The 18919-nt window shown below is 36.9% G+C and overlaps 2 protein-coding genes across 3 annotated transcripts in view; both read left to right on the top strand.

Moving 5' to 3' along the window:
* The window catches only part of Cbp53E (Calbindin 53E), a 31767-nt gene that overhangs the window by 5999 nt on the left and 6849 nt on the right, over positions 1–18919 (top strand). Inside the window, exons 1-4 of one of the 2 annotated variants that reach the window (XM_089848482.1) lie at positions 5301–5596; positions 6103–6483; positions 16926–17011; positions 17729–17818. In XM_089848482.1, the coding sequence (XP_089704608.1) occupies positions 6348–6483; positions 16926–17011; positions 17729–17818 (312 nt within the window). In that variant the 5' untranslated portion in view covers positions 5301–5596; positions 6103–6347. Of the gene's footprint in view, positions 1–5300; positions 5597–6102; positions 6484–16925; positions 17012–17728; positions 17819–18919 lie in introns of those variants that run through there. The other variant, XM_089848483.1, reaches the window with a different exon arrangement.
* On the top strand, positions 1854–3330 carry LOC149651527 (uncharacterized). Its single transcript, XM_089848478.1, has 4 exons — positions 1854–2298; positions 2378–2549; positions 2702–2869; positions 2936–3330. The coding sequence occupies exons 1-4, from the start codon at positions 2118–2120 to the stop codon at positions 3300–3302; spliced, it is 888 nt and encodes a 295-aa protein (XP_089704604.1). The 5' UTR covers positions 1854–2117; the 3' UTR covers positions 3303–3330.

Raw genomic sequence — 18919 nt, 5'->3', positions numbered from 1 at the left:
TTGAGCTTGCAATGAAGTTAAACTTTCTACATGGCTTAGGAATTCTACCTTTAAAGTGGATTTTTTTTATTTCACCCGCAAGAAACTGTACAAAGTCATTGAGCTGTTTGGAAGCAGCAAAATTAGCATAGAAATTTGCAGTTTTTCAATGATAATTTTCCGTTATAAACAATGCTACGTTAGCTTAGGCCCAACTAAAAATTCGATAAACTTTACATATCTAATGACTATACAGTACTGCCTCAAGTCACTTACAAACTCTACGCAGTTTAAAGTGACGGTGAAACAATTCTTTTTTTTCCACGTAAAATATTGATTTTGCGTCGCTAAATGATTTTTACTAAGCCTAATTTATATAGAAACTAGTTTATTTATATTTTAGACAAATATCCTTAGCTTAAAATGTAGACTAATTTCTTAAAAACTTCCAGCTCTCCTTTATAGGTCTAAATTTGGCCCGAGTTACAATTGTCGAAATTATATTCAGAGCTTAATGACCCCATGCAAATGGGATCTGATTTTAAACGTCGCAACGCTAACTTTATTCCAGGGCGACCCGATCGACCGTATCTTTCTTTTTGATAAAAGCCAAAACCCAAAGCTTTCTTCCCTCCCCTTCCCTCTGTGCAAAATATAGTATTTTTATCAGTTTGCGTATAGCTTCTGTTTTCTGCCCTAGTTTCGTGAAGCGTATGAAAATCGTATTTTATTAGTTAAAAATGCGTTAGGCTTAACGCTTAAGATTGTCTGATCAAGATAAGCAATGACTAAAAAGGCTTAATTTGTATTTTGTTACTTCGGGGAACAATGTTTTCTCGAGGACGCTTATCGTTTGATCGCGAAGCAAGAAGCGAGAGACCACCATCGACTCTTTTTCTCTCCTCCCCTTATCTTGTGATCCCTTATTCTGTTTGTCCGTAAACTGGAAGGTACAGAAGTCGGGTCTCTGTCATAGATAAGATAACTGAAAGTAACTTTGAATTTTCGTAAAAAATTAAAGGCATTTATTTTAAAAATAAATATTTACTTAATAAAATCAATCCAAATTTTGCAAGTAAGGAGTTTTCTAACCCAATAGGGACTTGGCAATTCGGGCTTAACTCCACCCCCAGCGCCATTACACAATGAAAACTATAAAAGCCCCTCTTCCTGGTATGTTTTTAGCACTAGTGGAAGGTAGCGTTACGTTGCATTACGTACTACTGCCAGGTCCTCATAATCAATTGTTTTTCTTCTTTTTTGATGTAGTTGGTTTGTCGACAGGCCTGAATATGCGAAATATGATTTTGTCCTGGTTAAGTTTAGCCAGGAATACATATAGCTACTAGGAATAATTTGTGTACCCATTTCACTCAACGTATCCAGGTAGATTTTTTGGGTAGAGCTAGACTTATCATTATATATGACGAATTTTATCTATCAAATACACTATCTCGCTGGGCTTTGCAAACAAGCTCGCGTCGAATCACAGAAAACGTTATATCATAAGTCTATAAGTGATATGTTCCATAAGTATGACACCACTCATATACTTCGTAATGCTAGAGACTTAGAGCTCGAGCTAGTTCGAGAACGACAAGCGAGAATTGAAGTCCTACACTAGGTTAGTTTTTCAGGACTTCCATCTTCCTATTTAGTCTGCATTATTAAGCCTTTGACAGTGAGCACCTCACCAGGTGTCGCTTTATCACGAATCTATGACCTACCTCATTCACTTCATGGCAAGCTCCAGTTTGTAACCAGTGACAAACTTATGGAAGGAACATATCTTATGAACTTATGATTATATATATTTCTGATATCTATGGATTCGTAGATGAATAGGTTTTAAGCTAGATTCCCACTCGACCGAAAACACGACGGAAACCCGGCAGAAAGGGGTTCGACAGAAAAATCTTTACGCCGAGCCCGACGGAATTACCGTTCGGCCGGGCGTAAGTTGTGTTCTATTTTTTCGGTCGTGTTCGGCGTTACGCCGGTGTCTCAGCCAATGAAATGATCCCACTGGCTACGTCATAAATTAAAGTGCGCACGCATACGCGAGATAGCCGGCATTTCCTTGAGAGCTATCATTCACAATAGAACTTGGTGACCAAGGCTTATCGCAATTCCCAATCATGCCACCAAGAAAGAGTAGTGAAGTTGTAAGTAAAAAGAGATTAGAGGTTAACAAAGAAGATTTTATTGAGGAGGTAAGGAAATATCCGTACTTGTACGATTTGAGCGACAAGTGGTACAAAGATACGACTATGAAAGACGACCGCTGGAACTCTATTGGTGCCCTATTTAAAATATCTGGTAAGCACACTTTTGATTTTACCTTCCTAAACGCCATTTGAAATGTATGAATATTGAAATTAACTATTCTATTTAAAAGGTGTTGAGGCTTACAACACATGGAAAGCGATAAGGGACCGGTACAGGAAAGAAAAAAAACCTATTGATATAGCGAAAAAAAGCGGGGCTGGAGCTGAAGAAATTACACAACCAAAGTGGAAGCTTTTTACTATTCTTGATTCTTTTTTAAAACAAACCATGGAATCACGAGAGTAATCCTACAACCAAACGGCCTTATAAGTTACATGGGCTTCCAAGAGCTGTTAATCACAATAACCTGCTCATAGAAGCCTTGTGTTATTACATTAAGATAAATTACACTTAAACAAATATTAAATTATAATTTTAAATTGTTATTTTGAAGAACATCAACCAATATTGAAGACGAATCTAGTCATTCTCTGGCCTCAAGTAGTTCGTCAGTTGCACCGGTCAGGGAAGACTGTCAGGAAGAGGACGAAGAGACAGAAGAGTCTCAAGATAAAATGGCAACTCAAATATTCAATTCTATTGAACATTGCTATGACAACATGTATGTTGGTCTATATTTAAACGGTATGTTAGAACTAACTCGCATCTGAGACTTTTATTTTGTCAGTGATTCGTCAGATCCAGATGATGACATGGCATTGAGTGCTTTCGCCAAAAAATCAGGCGCCGTTTCAACTAAACCTGTTGGGTCCCCAAAACTGCAGGGCAAGAACGACATTGATGTACCCGCAAAACACCCAAACTCTCAAAGGAAAAGAAAACAAACTGAGATGGACATCAAATTTGATAAAATGTTAAAATTATCTGAGAAAACCATTTATGCTCAACTAGCCTCAACTCAAACGTCTGAAAAAGACGAAAGCTTTTACTATTTCAATAGTTTAATGGGCAGATTTCGTATCCTTTCCAAGAACGATCAAATCCAAGCAAGATTTGAAATAGAAAAAATATTTTATAATTTGGAAAAACAATAAAGTTTGATTATTCTGGTTAATGAAATAATTGTTCCTCATTTCTGGCTCTAAAAACAGTTTCTCATTTTCTTTATTGAAAGTTATCAAAAATAAATACGTTAAAATCTTTGCCAAGATAGAAAGAAGTTGTTTTGCCTATTTATGGTGTGACTGAACCTTTGGTTACACGTTCCACTTGCCACGACACTTTCCCTTCGTTACATAAATATGTAGCTAAAGTATCCCTAATATTTCCTACATTAACACTGTGCCGGTTTAAATGATGAATGTTATGTCGAGGTACGATAGCATTTGCAGGTCCTATTTCAGTTCGCCATTGTCCAGGGATGATTTCACCATTAATTCCTTCTCGATCAACGTAGTTTGTGGAGGGTACATACATTTTCTGATCTTCGTTTTTCAAAGACTCCTTTGTTATTATGAAGTTATGTAAGCAAATTGTGGCTTTGATTATTTCGTCTATATTTTCTGGCTTTCCTTGGATGGTTTTGTGAAATATCCTCCACCTGGCTGCATAAATACCAAAAGTATTCTCGATAATTCTTCGCGCACGGCACAGACGATAATTAAAAATTCTTTGAGTTAATGTTAAACCTCTCCTTCCATAAGGCCGCATTATGTTCTTGTTTAGAGGAAACGCTTCATCCGCTGCGATGAAATATGGAAATGTTTGATTTGAATTTGGAAGGCATTCTGGGTCAGGAAGCGAAAGCAGCCCTCTACTAAGCATTATTCCAAATTTGGATCGAGAAAAGACCCCTCCATCACTCTGGCTTCCAAAAGCACCAACGTCCACCATGGTGAACTTGTACTTTGCGTCGCATAAGGCCATGAGAATTATACTAAACCCTCCTTTATAGTTATAGTATAATGAACCACTTTTGGCAGGACATTGAATGTTGACGTGCTTGCCGTCAAGGGCTCCGACACAGTGCGGAAGATTCCATCGAGACAGAAACTCACTGCTTATAAGCTTCCAATCTTCAGGCGTTTTGGGTACCGTCAAGTAGATTGGTGAAAGAACGATCCACAAGGCTCGGCATGTTTCATTAACTATCTTGCTAACTGTACCGGTCCCAAGTCTATAAGCGAAGGACAGACTTATTTGCATGTCGCCACTTGCTAGATATCTGATTATTTATAAATGTGAAGATGATTATAAATGTGTTTTCTAATGCATGATAAATTAACAACCACATCACAGTGTTGGCACCAAGGAAGTAGACTTACTCCACCATGGTACTGGGGCCAACACTGTCAACTTGTCAAGTGTCAAATCAATTTTACCTTAACGTTAATGAGAGCTTTTCTTCAGGAGTTACAGATTTGCGAAACCTAGAGTCAGGTTTATAAATAAGAGGTCTTACTAATGCAAGAAGCTCATCGAACTCATCTCGATTCATTCTAAAGAACCTATTAAAAACATGATATTGAACATAGGCAAACTAAATTAAACACTAGAAATTATTAAGCCAAGGCTTACTGGAAATGTTTTTGGCTGTCCAATTCTCGCATTTCTTTGACTAAAGTAGCTTGGTAACCTAGCTCTTGGCGCCTTTTAAATATATCACGTACCCAAAATCGTCTTTCCTGACTCTGACGATAGCTTTTATACATTAAATAACTAAGTAATGTATAATTACAAACACTTAAAATTCTCAGTGTGTCGCTACAAAACTCAGATTCCGACAGATCTTCCATATTTAATAATTTTATTCAGAGTGTGAAATAGATGTCGTTGAAAACACTCCCATCTGTCACGTGATCGAAAAATATCTACCGCCGAACTCAAAATTCAGTCGTAGTGTGAACGGTCTACCGCCGGACGCCGGCGTAAGTTAAAATTTCTACCGTCGACTGCGTGATTTCCGCCGTGTTTTTTCGGTCAAGTGGGAATCTAGCTTAAGGCTGCCTGTAGAAGTCATGCGCGCTAGATTCTCTCTACTGCATCGTTTGCCGCGAAGATTTTCATTCTAGGGAAAAGCGCGTTTCTCTCTGTAGCTACATTTTTAGTCCTCCAACCAAGTTACGAGGCGGGTTAGATCAACACCAGCGCGAGAGACTACGTATAGTTCTATCCAAATCCCCCGTTCGAGAAATTATACCGAATCAGTATTCAGTTTTGGTTTGGGTTTTTTTTTCTCTGCGTAATTAAAAGTTAATTCATTTATCTTAATTAATCATCGAAACGAACGAAAATTATGCTTTCGAATCTCTTACACTCCTCCAGAACGTAAAAGTAATTGAGAGAAGAAATTCCAATCATAAACAAACTCGCCGTTTGTGACTAACAGGTGAATTTTACTTCAGTGTTTTATTATTTAGCGTTTAGGGTATTATAGATTGATGGCTTTATTTATTACGTGGGTTTTCAAAAACGTCTACGCGTACATCTAAATGTTTTGAATGAAAAATTTGAATGTTTTTCAACCATTAAGTCTTTAAAATGCATATAGATCGTTTAGGCTTTTAAAATACCTCAGGCTGTCACGTGTACGATCGTTTAAACCAATGAAATCGAGTCTTAATTGTTTCCAATTAAACGCTGCATCCCCTGCCCTGAAATTTTAATAATTAGGCTTAACTTCAACCCTAAATTATTTTCCACTGTAGAAATTATAATTTCTTTTCATATTTAGTTCTTTCTTATATAATTTTATATTTATTATTTAACCAAATCGTAGGTATTACCTTTCATTTAATAAATAATTATTAAACCTAACCGATAAAATTCAGCGTAATTGCTAAGCCTAATGTATATATTTTTTCAATTTATTTCTCTCTCTCTCTCTCCTAACAGCATCCTCCTTCCTGCTTTGAACGATTTTTTGGTCCTGTGATCTCTCCGGACGAATATATTCCCCGAGATTTAGGTTTTCACATCATCCGTATTTCCCGTTTCCCCGTAAAATCGTATCATAAACTTGAAAAGTTTTCGGTAACGATTCGATACTGATCCCAAATCGCGGTGAAAATATTCGTGAAAGAAAAACGTAAAGTAAAGTAAACTCCTAAATATCATCAATTTCAAAACCCCCCTTGAGCATGGAGGAACTAACGGAGCAGCAACAGAAGTCATGCTACAATTTCATGCGTCAATTCCGTGATAAAAACACCAGGGAGCTCAAGAACCTGACATCGACTCAGTTCATGGAAGTTTGGAGTCATTATGACAAAGACGGTGAGTTTTGTAAATAAATATACATCCTTATTTATTTCCTAGTTAACCCTAAATTGTTTGCCTAAGTCTAAGCCAACTCCCATTATTTAGAGATAAGATACCATTAGTTTTAGTCGTAAGCAACAGATTGTGAAGTTCTCATGGCCCGATAAACCATTAATTTAGAAGGGAGGGTGATATTGCATTTAAATTGCCAGAGCTCTGACGTATCATTGTTTAAAACGGTACAAAAACATGGTACCGTTGGATTACATAGGATAATTTCTTTTGACGTTACACCCTCCTATCTCTTACCTTAGTTTTGGCGACCATATTGGAAGTCGTCAGCTCAGGCCATACAATTTAGACCATACCAATATATTGACGTCACGTCCCTGTAGCTCCTCCCCCTCTCAGCAACAGTCTATATCGTCATCATTGAAATTGTCAGAGTTCTGACTACCCTAATTTAAGAGTTTTTTTTTAAAAAACTTCATTGTTTGAAGCACTGGTCTGGTTTATGATGTAGACCCAGGTGTTTGGTACCGTTGGATAGACGACCATTTTAGATACCATACATTAAAAGCATTTCCTCTTAGAATAAAATTGCCAGAGTTCTGACGTGTTGAAGTTTTAGTAACGTCTGTGGCGTTGTATGTCTAAAAATGTTTTTGGTTTAAAACCTTAACTCAAATTTCTATCGTTGAATACTGGATATTTTAATCCGAAATTGCCAGAGGCATTTAGTCTCGAATAAGGTGTCTCGCTGGTGGTTTATCTTCCCTTGATTATTGACAATGTAGTTGCTAACGCTAAGCCTAAATTAATTTGAACACGGGACAACTAGCTTAACGACTGAACAGGTGCGTTTTGCTCCGAGCTCGCGTATTCCCATCGCGAACTCCTGTCATCCAATAGTAACTTTTGTTTACTTACCTGTAAATGGATTCAACCATTGTTCGCGCCGTGACATACGAGGTGCGGAATAGGGTAGATATTTCTAACCTTGTAAGGTACTTTGCCCCATAAACCATGATTAATAGTTTTAGATTTCAATTTTTTCTTTTTCCTTTTACGACAGATGTTGTGCCCTTTCTTATGTTTTATTTATTTTAAAAGTAGGTATAAAACTATTTTTCCTATACCTATGGGAGCGTTAGTAAACTTTGGTCACGTGTTGCTACGCCCTGCTTTTAGTTTCAGAGCAAATTACGATTGATTTTGATAGCATTTTCTTGTAGTTTTTTTACGACTTTTATAGCGATGCTTCCCAAAAACGTTTAGTAACTGCAGCTCGAGTTTGGCGACGTTATACGACTTTACTTTTCGTAACTTTATTAAATATTCATATCGTGACTATGTAGAGTAATGGCATATACATGCCTTCGACTATATAACGTTCCATGGGAAGTTAAGATAGAGTGCCACTACTCAATATTGTACATTCCAGTACTCATAAATGGGATTATGCATTACAAACGTTAAGCCTTTTTTGTTTTTGGGTTTTAAATAAAATAGTGACCTTAAGCTAGGAAAGTTGTAATACTAAATAAAATAAAATCAGGGATAGATTTAATTTGAGAAGTAGGAATGGAGAACAGAGTAATCTGGGCGCGCGTCAAAGTCCCGGACCCCCTTCCACGGGACGGAGGGGTATGAAAGAAGAGGCGGGGTCATAGCGATAGAGGTAAAAAGGAATTACGTATTTTTCGCCGTCCCCGTCAGCAACGTCATCAAAACATAGTTTAAGTCAGCCAATAAGATGATTTAAAATTTTCGTTACGTGTTGGAGGGAGGGGCTCTATACTGGGCTATGAGTCGGACTGAAGTAAATTCTAACCGTTCTCCATTCCTACTTCTAAAATTAAATCTATCCCTGATAAAACATAATAGGAAATACGTTATACGGAAGTTGGGGTTTTACAGTGTAGAAGAACTTATAGGTTTTGCTAATGAGAATTAATTAGAAAATCAATTGTTATATAGGGTACTTTAAATTAATTTAATTTAATTTAATATAGCCACTTAACTAGGTTTATTTAATTTAAGTTTGCAGTGGGATGGTTCTATGGGCAATTTTTGGAGTCGAAAATGTTGGATAAAGTTTTGTCCTAAGGGTCATATTAAATTAATTTTTTTTAGAAAGTTTGTTAAACTTCAGGCGTCCAAAAATTTTGGAACGTGATGATATGGTGGACAAAGTTTCTGATATGCAAATTTATTCCTAAACTAAATGAAATATCACGTCGCTGTTTATCAAAGCCAAATATACCTATATACGGGTTATTATAGAACAGTAGTACAGTGGGATGGTTCTATAGGAAATCAATTTTGAGTCGAATGTGTTCTATACTCCTACGAGAGTTTTTTCTCAATAAGGGATACCCTAAGCAAGTTATGATTTGAGTGTTTTACTTATGACCCCTAAATTTAATTAGAAATCATTGCCTTTTAGTTTTCTACTTAAATTTAAGGGGGCATCCGTAAAATACTCAAATCATAACTTGTTTAGGGTACACCCTGTATATATATCTGCACTGGAATCGTTGCTAAAGATCGTATAGAATATCACGTAGGGGCGGTTTCGTGGTTTAAACGCTGAAACCTGATTTCAAAAGACCTGGCTGCTTTATTGATTTCGTAACCCTTATACTTATTGAGTCGAAATTATCCGGGAATCACATACTAGCTCTAAATAGAGTTGGGTTAGTATACATTATGTACATAGTTCTCAGACTAGGAGTGTTGATACCATTTACACCAGGAGGCATGGTTACTTGGTACTTTGCACTTTGTCCGTCAAGTAGCTTGGGCTCCCTCAGTTTAAATGGTCAGAAGCGATATCTAGTTTACTAGGGAGAAGGTATAAATTCGCCACATTTCTAGTCCAGTCCAAACGTAGGTCCGGAGTTAATCCCCGCCTCCAAATTACAACCAGCATCTCATTGGTTCTTGAAAACTCACGTCAGCGCGACGCGAATGACGAAAATTACGTATTTTCCGACCGAGGAGAGGCAGCAAAATAGCCCGTCCTCCTTTTACGTCCCCCCTTGTATTTTGAAAGGGGGACTGTTACTATGGCGCACGAATACTTAGGCATCTTATACCTTCTCCCTAATAAACTAGATATCACTTCTTGGTCTGGTGGTAAAACCTTGTATTCAACGCTTTCCCTTCAAAACCTAATGGAGTGGAACATTTTCGGCGTTGATATCTTGATTAAAAGAAAAAAACCTTCTCAGAGAAACCCCAGACCACTTTTTTTTCCACAAAAAAGTTGTTAAAAACCACCGTAAAAATAACCGAATTTAGGTCAAAAAACCAACGAAATCTGCCCCCCCCCCTCCTTCGATGAAAAGGTTCCTCAGAGATGAAAAATGATTTAAAAGCATCGAAAAGAGAAATCTTGTACCAAAAAATGAAAGAAGATATTCAATTCTCCGAAACGATCTAGAAAAATCGCCGAACCGAATAATAGCTCAGCGGGGTTGTCTCTCGTTTTAAAAGACCAGCATGGGTGGACAGGGAGAGAAACCCCCTCCAGTATGTCCTAGCTTATTACATTTGCTACCGTCATCTGTGATATAACATACCAAAAACTCGGTTTGAATTTCTTCAATTATTAAATGAATTTTGGGTTCTCTGGAACGGTATTTTGATGATAAGGTAATAGGTTAATGATTCATTACTTCATTCACTATTTAAGAAGTTTAAGGTCATTTGTAACCCCAAGAAATAATAGAGCAAGACATGAGGACACATACTATATTCAGGGAGATCATGCTACTTGGAGGACAACAACCCAGGCAAGGTTTTGGTTGAAAAACTGTCATCTTTCATGGTCGTTGGTACCACATTGTGTTTGGACCTTTTCAACTCTTAACATCTTTTAGACGAACACCATTATGATATTTGTTTGGTGACCTTGTACGAGGATATAGCCTGATTGGTATGCAGGGGTTAAAAACGTGTACTTTGGTGGTTCAGGTTTGACAAGAATCGACCCATAAAAGGGCGAACCCACTTAAAGATACCATCTTCATCTTATACCCAATTGGAAGTAGATTATTCATGGGAGTATTTAATAACTTTGTGGCAAGGAAAAGACGCGATATGCCTTCGCTTTTGCGGGGGCGGATTCTCTTAAAGATCCTTTTCAGGAGAGTTTTCCTTCTCCATCCCGGGATTCCCAGCATCCTTCGCGTTCTCTTCAACTTTCCAGGGCTCCCGGTTATCCAGGATGTTCGCTGAACTAGGCCTAGAGTAGATAGGTCACCCCCTTCTGGGTCGTTAGTCTTAAGCCTTGGTCACGGAGTAAAACATCAAGACGTATAGTAACGGAACGGTTAGGCTTAGCAGGACGATATATTAAAACGCTAATTTGTCATTTCTTTCTTTCGTTCTTTCCGCGAAGAATTTTTGGGTCACCGAAGGATGAAATATTTTTTTTCTTACCGAGGAAACAAAGTAGATTGTTTGGAGAGGGAGGGGGGTCAGTTATGCCTCCATTTTTATCTCCGTTAAGCAGTTTTTAACGAGGTCTTAACTGCGTGACGTTAAGCGGTTACGGGTTAACTATGTTAGTGTTGCTTTCAAAGAAAGTTGTATTTAAAAGTAGGGTAAGAGTTTAATCTGAAAAAAATAAGACGTTTGGGATTTGGTGACATCGAGAATGGGGTATTATAAAAGCTCTTCCTACATCTTTGAGTATCATCGCGGCAATACGTAATTCCCTGGGTTACTTCTATGATTTTCTGGTTCGAACAATTCCATCCACCTTATTCTCGATGCCTTTGCCAAGGCTTAACTGACAAATCTGAGTAAAAATGATACTTCATCTGCTTCTGAGTGGAAATATTTGAAACGTTTCGACTCTTATGCAGACGACGGATTATTTTGAGGCTAAAAAAAGTCCACTTTAAGCCTTGGCAGACGCGTGGGGAATAAAGTGGATTTCTACCAATTAGTCAGTTTTTTTAGGGTTATCAAAATTCAATGAGGAGATTATTTTAAAAATATACTAGTATATAAATATTAGGCTTAGCATATATTATATTTTAGGGTTGCTTTATCTTTAGAAGACGAAAAACATCCCCCGCGACTTCGTTTGAAAATATATATTCAGGCCTATCTTTTATAGGCTTAAGAAATGAATATTTGAAATATTTTTAAGCCTAAAAATAGTAAGCCTACTTTGGTGAATATAATTCAAAGGCGTTGGTGGTATATCATCGTATAAAAATGGAATTTCTATTTCCGAGTATTGCCTGGATTAGGTGGCGGCGAGATGCTTACCTCTTTTTCCTTAAAAAGGAAGAAAATTCATCGCTGCCTACACACGCGAATTTTAGATTTCCTTCCCTTTACTAAGGTAAGGTAGAACGTAGGGATTTAGACCTGGATTACGCCGGATGTAAAAGGCATAACCTCGAATGCAGCTCTGAAGAGAAAACCGTAGAAAACCCCCCTTATAACCAACCGCTTTTACAATTTTGCGGCCAACCAGAGCGGCTCTAGCCTCGCGTTAACGTATATATACAGGGTGTTACAAAAAGGATGGAATTATTGGACCGTAGTGCATACAGCCGGATTGTTCTATGAGAAATCAATTTAGAGTCGAAATTAGGCCCTGTTAGGGACACCCTAAACATGTTACAAACATTGGAGTGTTTTACGGATAGCCCCTTAAATTAAATTTAAAGTTAGAGAAAGAATTCAAAGCAATGCTAATTTATTAATTGGTCATGAATCAATTAAAAACCGCAATCATAACTGGTCCCTTATGGGGAAGGGATAAAATCGGCCATAGGAGTATAGAACGTCCTACTGACTGACTGACAAACTGACTGATAATCAACGCCCAGTCCAAACTGCTTGCCCTAGAAGGCTGAAAATTTGCAGGAACGTTACTCATAAGTAGTAGGCGCGTGCTAAGAAAGATTTTTCCAATCCGCCACCATCTTAATAAATGGCACCCAGAAATGTAAAAAACCTTCTCTATGCAACAAAGTCCGCGCGCTTCAACCGATTTCGCAAATATTTAGTACACTGGTTTCCTTTAACCTATAGACGGGCTGAATGGTCTTTTGGGTTCTATTTGTTGCCATCTTTTTAAATGGCGGCCAGAAATTTAAAGATCCCTTCTTTATGGAATAATGTCCGCGTGAAAAGTAATAAAAATGTCCCGACGGGCTGACGGGCAACGCCTAGTGCCTTCACTCGTATGGTGCTACAAAAATATTAGTCATCAGTAAAATCTACCCATTCTTTATATCATTTTGATGGAAGTTCTTATTACACGCGAGCGACGCCGCGGGTAACAGCTAGTTTCCCATAAAATCATCCCACAAATACTTCGGTCCTATAATTATACTCCCTTTTTGGAAAAACACCCTGTATAGCTAGCTCCAATTGCAAGACGTAAAATTTCCTATTCCTTGGGGATTTTGCTTTCTGTTATCCGCGCTGGAAAGCTATAGAGCGCGCTCTTGGACTCGAGTTTGGTCATTTCGAGAACAACCAACCAACCCAAGTCCTATAGCTAGATCTGACCTAGCTAGACTCCCTCCCTACAGGTAATTAAATTGCCTAGGTAACTATATCCCGAAAGGCCTTTCGTCAGGTGGGAATATAATATAATATATATATAGTTTACCACTTGGAGAAAATGAATTTTTCATATCATATTCGTGGCCATTTTTATATATACGCGAGGACTTTTATGGCATAAGGGCACGTGATTAAAACTTTTATGAGTTAACCATAAGTTCATAAGATATGTTCATCTATAAGTTTGTCACTGGTTACAATAAGTTCATAAGATATGTTCATCTATAAGTTTGTCACTGGTTACAATAAGTTCATAAGATATGTTTCATAAGTTTGTTCCTGGTTACAAACTGGAGCTTGTCATGAAGTAACGTAGGTCATAGATTCGAGATAAAGCGAAGAGTTGGTCCTGCAGAATTAACCGAGTGTAGTCATTCAATTCTCGTTCTCGAACTAGCTCAAGTTCAAGTATTCACAGTGTCATACTTATGGAACATATCTTATAAACTTATGGTTAACCTATATTGCTAGGGTTTTAAGGGGGCACGCAAATGACTTCAAACGACTGCAATTTTAGAAGGAGGTGGTACTTGCTTGTTTGTGTTTTATAGTTTCTCGACCGTTTGTTTTATTTATTTTCTCACTTTCGAAAGCTCCCCAATGTCAACATCTATTAAGAAATATTTCTTAGAAAAGATAATTATTTTTGAAAAGATATTTGAATTAAAATTGAATTCCCCGTAGGAATGGCGAACTATTGACGAAATTCAGATCGACTCCTTACTTTAAGACAATAAATCTATATGGATCTTTGCTTTCAAACATGTTATCCGGTGTTTCTGTTCTTCAGTACATCGGGAAGCCATTTTAAAATATGGCGGAGTTCTTGTTCATAAAAACCCGTATCTCTATTGAAAATATTGAACTCTTTAAAGCAGAAGACGCGTCATTACTACCTAGAATCGTTAGTTAAAAAATGGCGCCTTAAGCCTTGGTAACGCATCGGGAATTATTATGCCACCAAGAAATTAATTTTAAGACCCTTGCATTTTAATTCAATTTGCATAAAGAGACTATTTAATTTTTCCAGACACTCAACTACCATTTATTATGATTAAATTTTTAAGACCCTCTAAATCGTTGGAATTCTATATAAACCAATAAATGCAATAAACCGTTCATAAAAATAACAGGTATAAAAAATACTAAGGCGTTAGGCTTAACGATAAGACAAACCCTCTCAACCTTCTTTATTTTTTATTTTATATCCTCTGTCATTATTCGGAATTGAGCTGGCGCCCTGCCTAGCTGACTTCTTTTCTTTAGATCGTTTTTCCCGGCAAAGCTGCTAGCTCCGACTCTTCTTATCTGTTTAGCCGTGTAGAGTGGAGTTTGGTGCGCGCCTATTTTTTTTCCCGCCTATTTTCTCCGTAGCTATAGAAACGGCACGACGGAAGAAAACCTAATAGAGGCAAAATGAAACTTGTCGTCGTTCTTTTTCGAGAGCCGAGCTGTTTTGTCTCTCGTAAAAAAGTGGGACGGAGGGATACAGGTCAAAAGAGTTCTAGTAAGCAGCTCCCGGTTAATAATTGGAAGGCTGCAATTAGGATATGGTCCTTCTGAAGGAACATCTTGAGAGTGGGTTATCCCGCTCCTAAAGTTTTTATGCTTAATACATTTTCTCGTGTGCAGATAAACAGAGTGAACTTGTTTTTCTTTCGAAAAGTTTAGGGGACGCTGTCCATAGACTAATAAGATTATTGAGGTACTTAACACGTGCAGTCTTTTGAACTCATTGTTTATTCTATTTCAATATATTATTTTATTTTAATCGCGGTCAAGTTGATTAAGCTGTGAATATGCACTTTAAACCGATAATTAAGGTTGTTTTAATTAAAGTTAATTAAACGTATCTGTGACCTGAGTGCGATATTTGAGGTCAAAGTTTACCTCTACAACTGAAACTTTTTTCGTACCTTAATTCATTTAAATATAAACAATGTCAATTAAAGTTGAATTTAATAACTTAATAAGGAAAAAAATTAACCTATTTTCAAACTGAAAGCAATTGTTAGGCCCAAAAAGCCTTACGTTGCGAGCTAGACTTCAATTCATTGCAGCTTTATTATTTTTCCCCATTAAAAAAACTTAATTAATTTAGTGCCCCTAGGAAATTTTATTTTACTCTTACGTTCAAAGATTTTTTCGTCTTTTTTGATTGCGTTACTCTTTTGATCGTCAAGACGGATCCAAGTGTTTGCTTAGAACTATTTTTACTACCGTAAAAAACTCTTAAGTAACCCTCCGTGTAGCTTTGGGGTTTAGTATAAACTCTATTCTTACCTTTTTTACCCCCTTGATACAGAAACAACCAAGACAAAAATCCATAGAATTCATAAACCGTAGAGGAAAGGAAAACAGAACGCTTTGTTGATTAAAATAACCAGTGCATGACCAAGGGTTAGTTATTAGAATAGACAGTTTACAAAAGTCGAAGAATAAATAGTGTTTGACCACTTGGGTTTCTTATTGTATGTGGACTACAAAGACCTAAAATAAGAAATGGCTGCAAACAATTTGTTGGACTAATAAACCTATCTAATTACTTTCTTGTTCAAATATCAGACAATATCCCTTACTTTCTCGTCCTCTATGTAACTACAAAGTCCATGAAAAATCTTTGTCTTCTTCTTTTGCTGGGGAAGAGGTTTTAGATGAAGTATTTTATTATCTGACCATCTGAAAGTGTTTTTATTATTGTTGTATGCATTTATACTGAACCGAGATACCTTTATAGGAGTGGAGTACTATCAAAGGCTAAAGAACTCTGTTTTCTCAATTGTCTTAGTTCAAGGTTGGACTGAAACAATAAAATAGAGTGATAAAGCTTTAGAAATATATTATTTCGTCGTGAATCAAGTGGTAGAGGCTGAAACTTAAAGGGAGAATGAATGAAATGGTTAAAACTAAAAGTTTTTGTGCGGCCAACTTACAGGGGTAAACCTCTTAATGTATTTCCTATGGGCCCCTGTAGAAAGTCGTACCCGCAATACACCAGTGTACGACATTTTAATAATTTTTTGTCAAACTCTGTTGCTTAGTTTCAAATCAATTTAGGCCTAATTAACCTTTGTAATTACACATTAAAAATGCTTAATTTAAATTTAAAATATCGTTTAAACGGAGGTGAAAAGAAATTAAAGTAATTTTTTAATCGATTCTTTTACTAATTAGTAATTATAAGACCAATATGCATAGAGAAACATGATGAATGATTTTGGAATAAGATTATATTGAGAAGCCCACATTTAGGGGACAAAAATTCCGCTATATTTCTACGGAGAAGTGTTTCACCTTCTGAACACCACCAAAAACGCAAACTTTTGAAAACTGTCAAAAATGATTAATTTTAATATTTGAATATTTAAAATTTAAGATTAGGTGTCATGCATATATATTTTTTTCTTTTTCATATTTTAACGTCAAGTAAGGAAATGCAAAGTAGGGTATAAATTAATCTTATCAAACGACCCCAAAATGTCAGAAAATTTTACGAAAAATATTAGATTTCCGTTCCAAAATTTTGAGCTGTTGACCCAACACACTTTAGATTCGTTTTAAGTTTTATTGCGTCGTCTTCAACGGTATTTAAACGTTAAAATATTAAGTAGATAAATTAAAATTAAATTAATTAAGTTGAATTATCTAGTCGACACTTACACGCTCCATTAGTTTAGTTAATTATTTCGTCCTACTGTTTGCAATTAGTAAATTAATTTAAACACAATCGAATTCGCAATGGAGTAATTAGTGGCTTAATTGGTTGAAGGATTGTAATGGGTTCAGAAGCGCCTTACTAGAAGTGATACGTTAAGATAATGGAACTTAAATGTTAATTTCTTCTCTCTCATTAGGCAATGGTTTCATCGAAGGTCGAGAATTGGATAATTTTCTACGTGAATTTGTGTCAAGCGTCAACGCCACTGATGTTGGACCGGAGGTCAGTCTTCCAAAAACCATTTCCTCCTCCCATGTCTTTCTACTCCACCCCGGTCCGGTCCGGTCGAGAATCGCGTCGATAAAAGCTACGTAATAGACTGTTTAAGTCGCCGTTTAAAATCGTACCCCTGACGCGAGACGTCTAGACCTCCTTGCTAAATTTTTCCCTATGGAGCAAACTTTTCAGAGAGAAAACAAGAACATTTTAAGCCTCTATCCTAAAACCCTACCTAGCCCACGTTGAGCGTTGGGTTTGTTTGCATGCATGTGTAGACACATACGGCGGTTTATTCGGTTAACGAGTTTTTGATAGGGTCGTCTGTCTCAAGACCTATTCCATTTACTCCGCTGTGATATTGCTCGCCATTCTCTTATTACGTCATAAAATTCGACTGACCGGGCCAATATCGTTAATTTCAGATTGCTATGGAAATAAAGTACGCAGAAGCTTGGCGTTTTGTTTTTTTCTTCTCCAGAACGTCTGTACTGATCTGTCTTTTTACACAGATCAGCTCCGGGTCTTCTTCTATCAGACGTTCGCGTTCAACGTACGATTTTTAGCGATAGCTTAAACTCTCTAATATGTCTGACAGATTTCTTATTCGACGATCGTGCCCTTCTATATCTTTAAAAAAAAATTCTACCGACGCCTTTTCGTTGGATTTAGCTTTTTATACGTCTAATTTTATCGATTTTTCTTGAACTTTTCTTCTTGTAGGTGGTTTCGGAGGCAATGTTGGCAGAACTCAAAGAATGCTTTATGGAAGCGTATGACGATAACCGCGATGGAAGAATTGAAATTCGAGAAGTAAGAACTGGATTTTTCTTATAGTACCGTAGTTCGTAACTCCACTGAATGAAAGGGAGGGTGAAATTGTTGAACACTAACTCTTAAGCCTTGTTCCAGTTCAATATATTAACCCTAAAACTTGAGCCTTGTTCCACTTCAAGTCTTCAACATATTAACCCTAAAACTTGAGCCTTGTTGCACTTCAAGTCTTCAACATATTAACCCTAAAACTTGAGCCTTGTTCCACTTCAACATATTAACCCTAAAACTTAAGCCTTGTTCCAGTTGAAATTCTTAACCCTTAAACTTAAGCCTTTTTCCAGTTGAAATTCTTAACCCTTAAACTTAAGCCTTGTTCCAGTTGAAATTCTTAACCTTAAAACTTAAGCCTTGTTCCATTTGAAATGCTTAACCCTAAATATTAAGAATTAAAAAAAAACCTCGCGTTACATGGTTTTGAGCACCATGATGATGTAGTTATTCAATGAACTGCTATGTCCACCTGAAAATAAAATAAAATGTACTGGGAAGTGGGAAGTACTTCCGGTTATAGGGTTAAGGAAGGAAAACGTTGCCCTCCTTTCACGTTACCACTCACGCTCTGTAGATTATAAAGTATAATTCTAGTTACATAATACACGTTCGTGGTTCCAAATCTTAACCAAGTCTAAGCGAAACTTCAAAACCCGACCATAAATCTTTCATTTCCTCAGTAATTTACTGGTCGTTAACCCAGTTAATTTATAGCCTATTTTAGACCTATTTTTTTACTGTTAGAGGTATGCCATGGAATACAAAATATAATAATACCATTTATCTTTCATCCTCCCTCTCTTTTGAACAAAAGGAGTTTTGTAACGCCATTCTCTTCTTTAGTTACAAGTTAGGAGCGAAACACTCCCTAGCTTAGTACCCCCCCCCCCTCCAAAAAAAAGAGTTAAATAAAAGAGAGTGGAAACTTAGTTTTTATCCGATACTGGCAAATCAATAGAGTCGTAAGACACAGTGTATAAAAAGAAACAACCGACGCTTTCTTTGAAACGTGTTTGTATTTTCAAAGTAGGCTTAGAAGTAAGTTAGGAGAACAAGAAGAAAATATCTCTTTTGGTCCTTTTCCAT

This window comes from Phalangium opilio, unplaced genomic scaffold (assembly GCF_054372755.1).
Source record: "Phalangium opilio isolate 3A_F unplaced genomic scaffold, DU_Popi_V2 ptg000082l_1, whole genome shotgun sequence".
In the NCBI taxonomy this organism is placed as follows: Eukaryota; Metazoa; Arthropoda; class Arachnida; order Opiliones; family Phalangiidae; genus Phalangium; species Phalangium opilio.
Note: the sequence above shows the minus strand (reverse complement) of the source record. Positions and strands in the feature narration are given on the sequence as shown.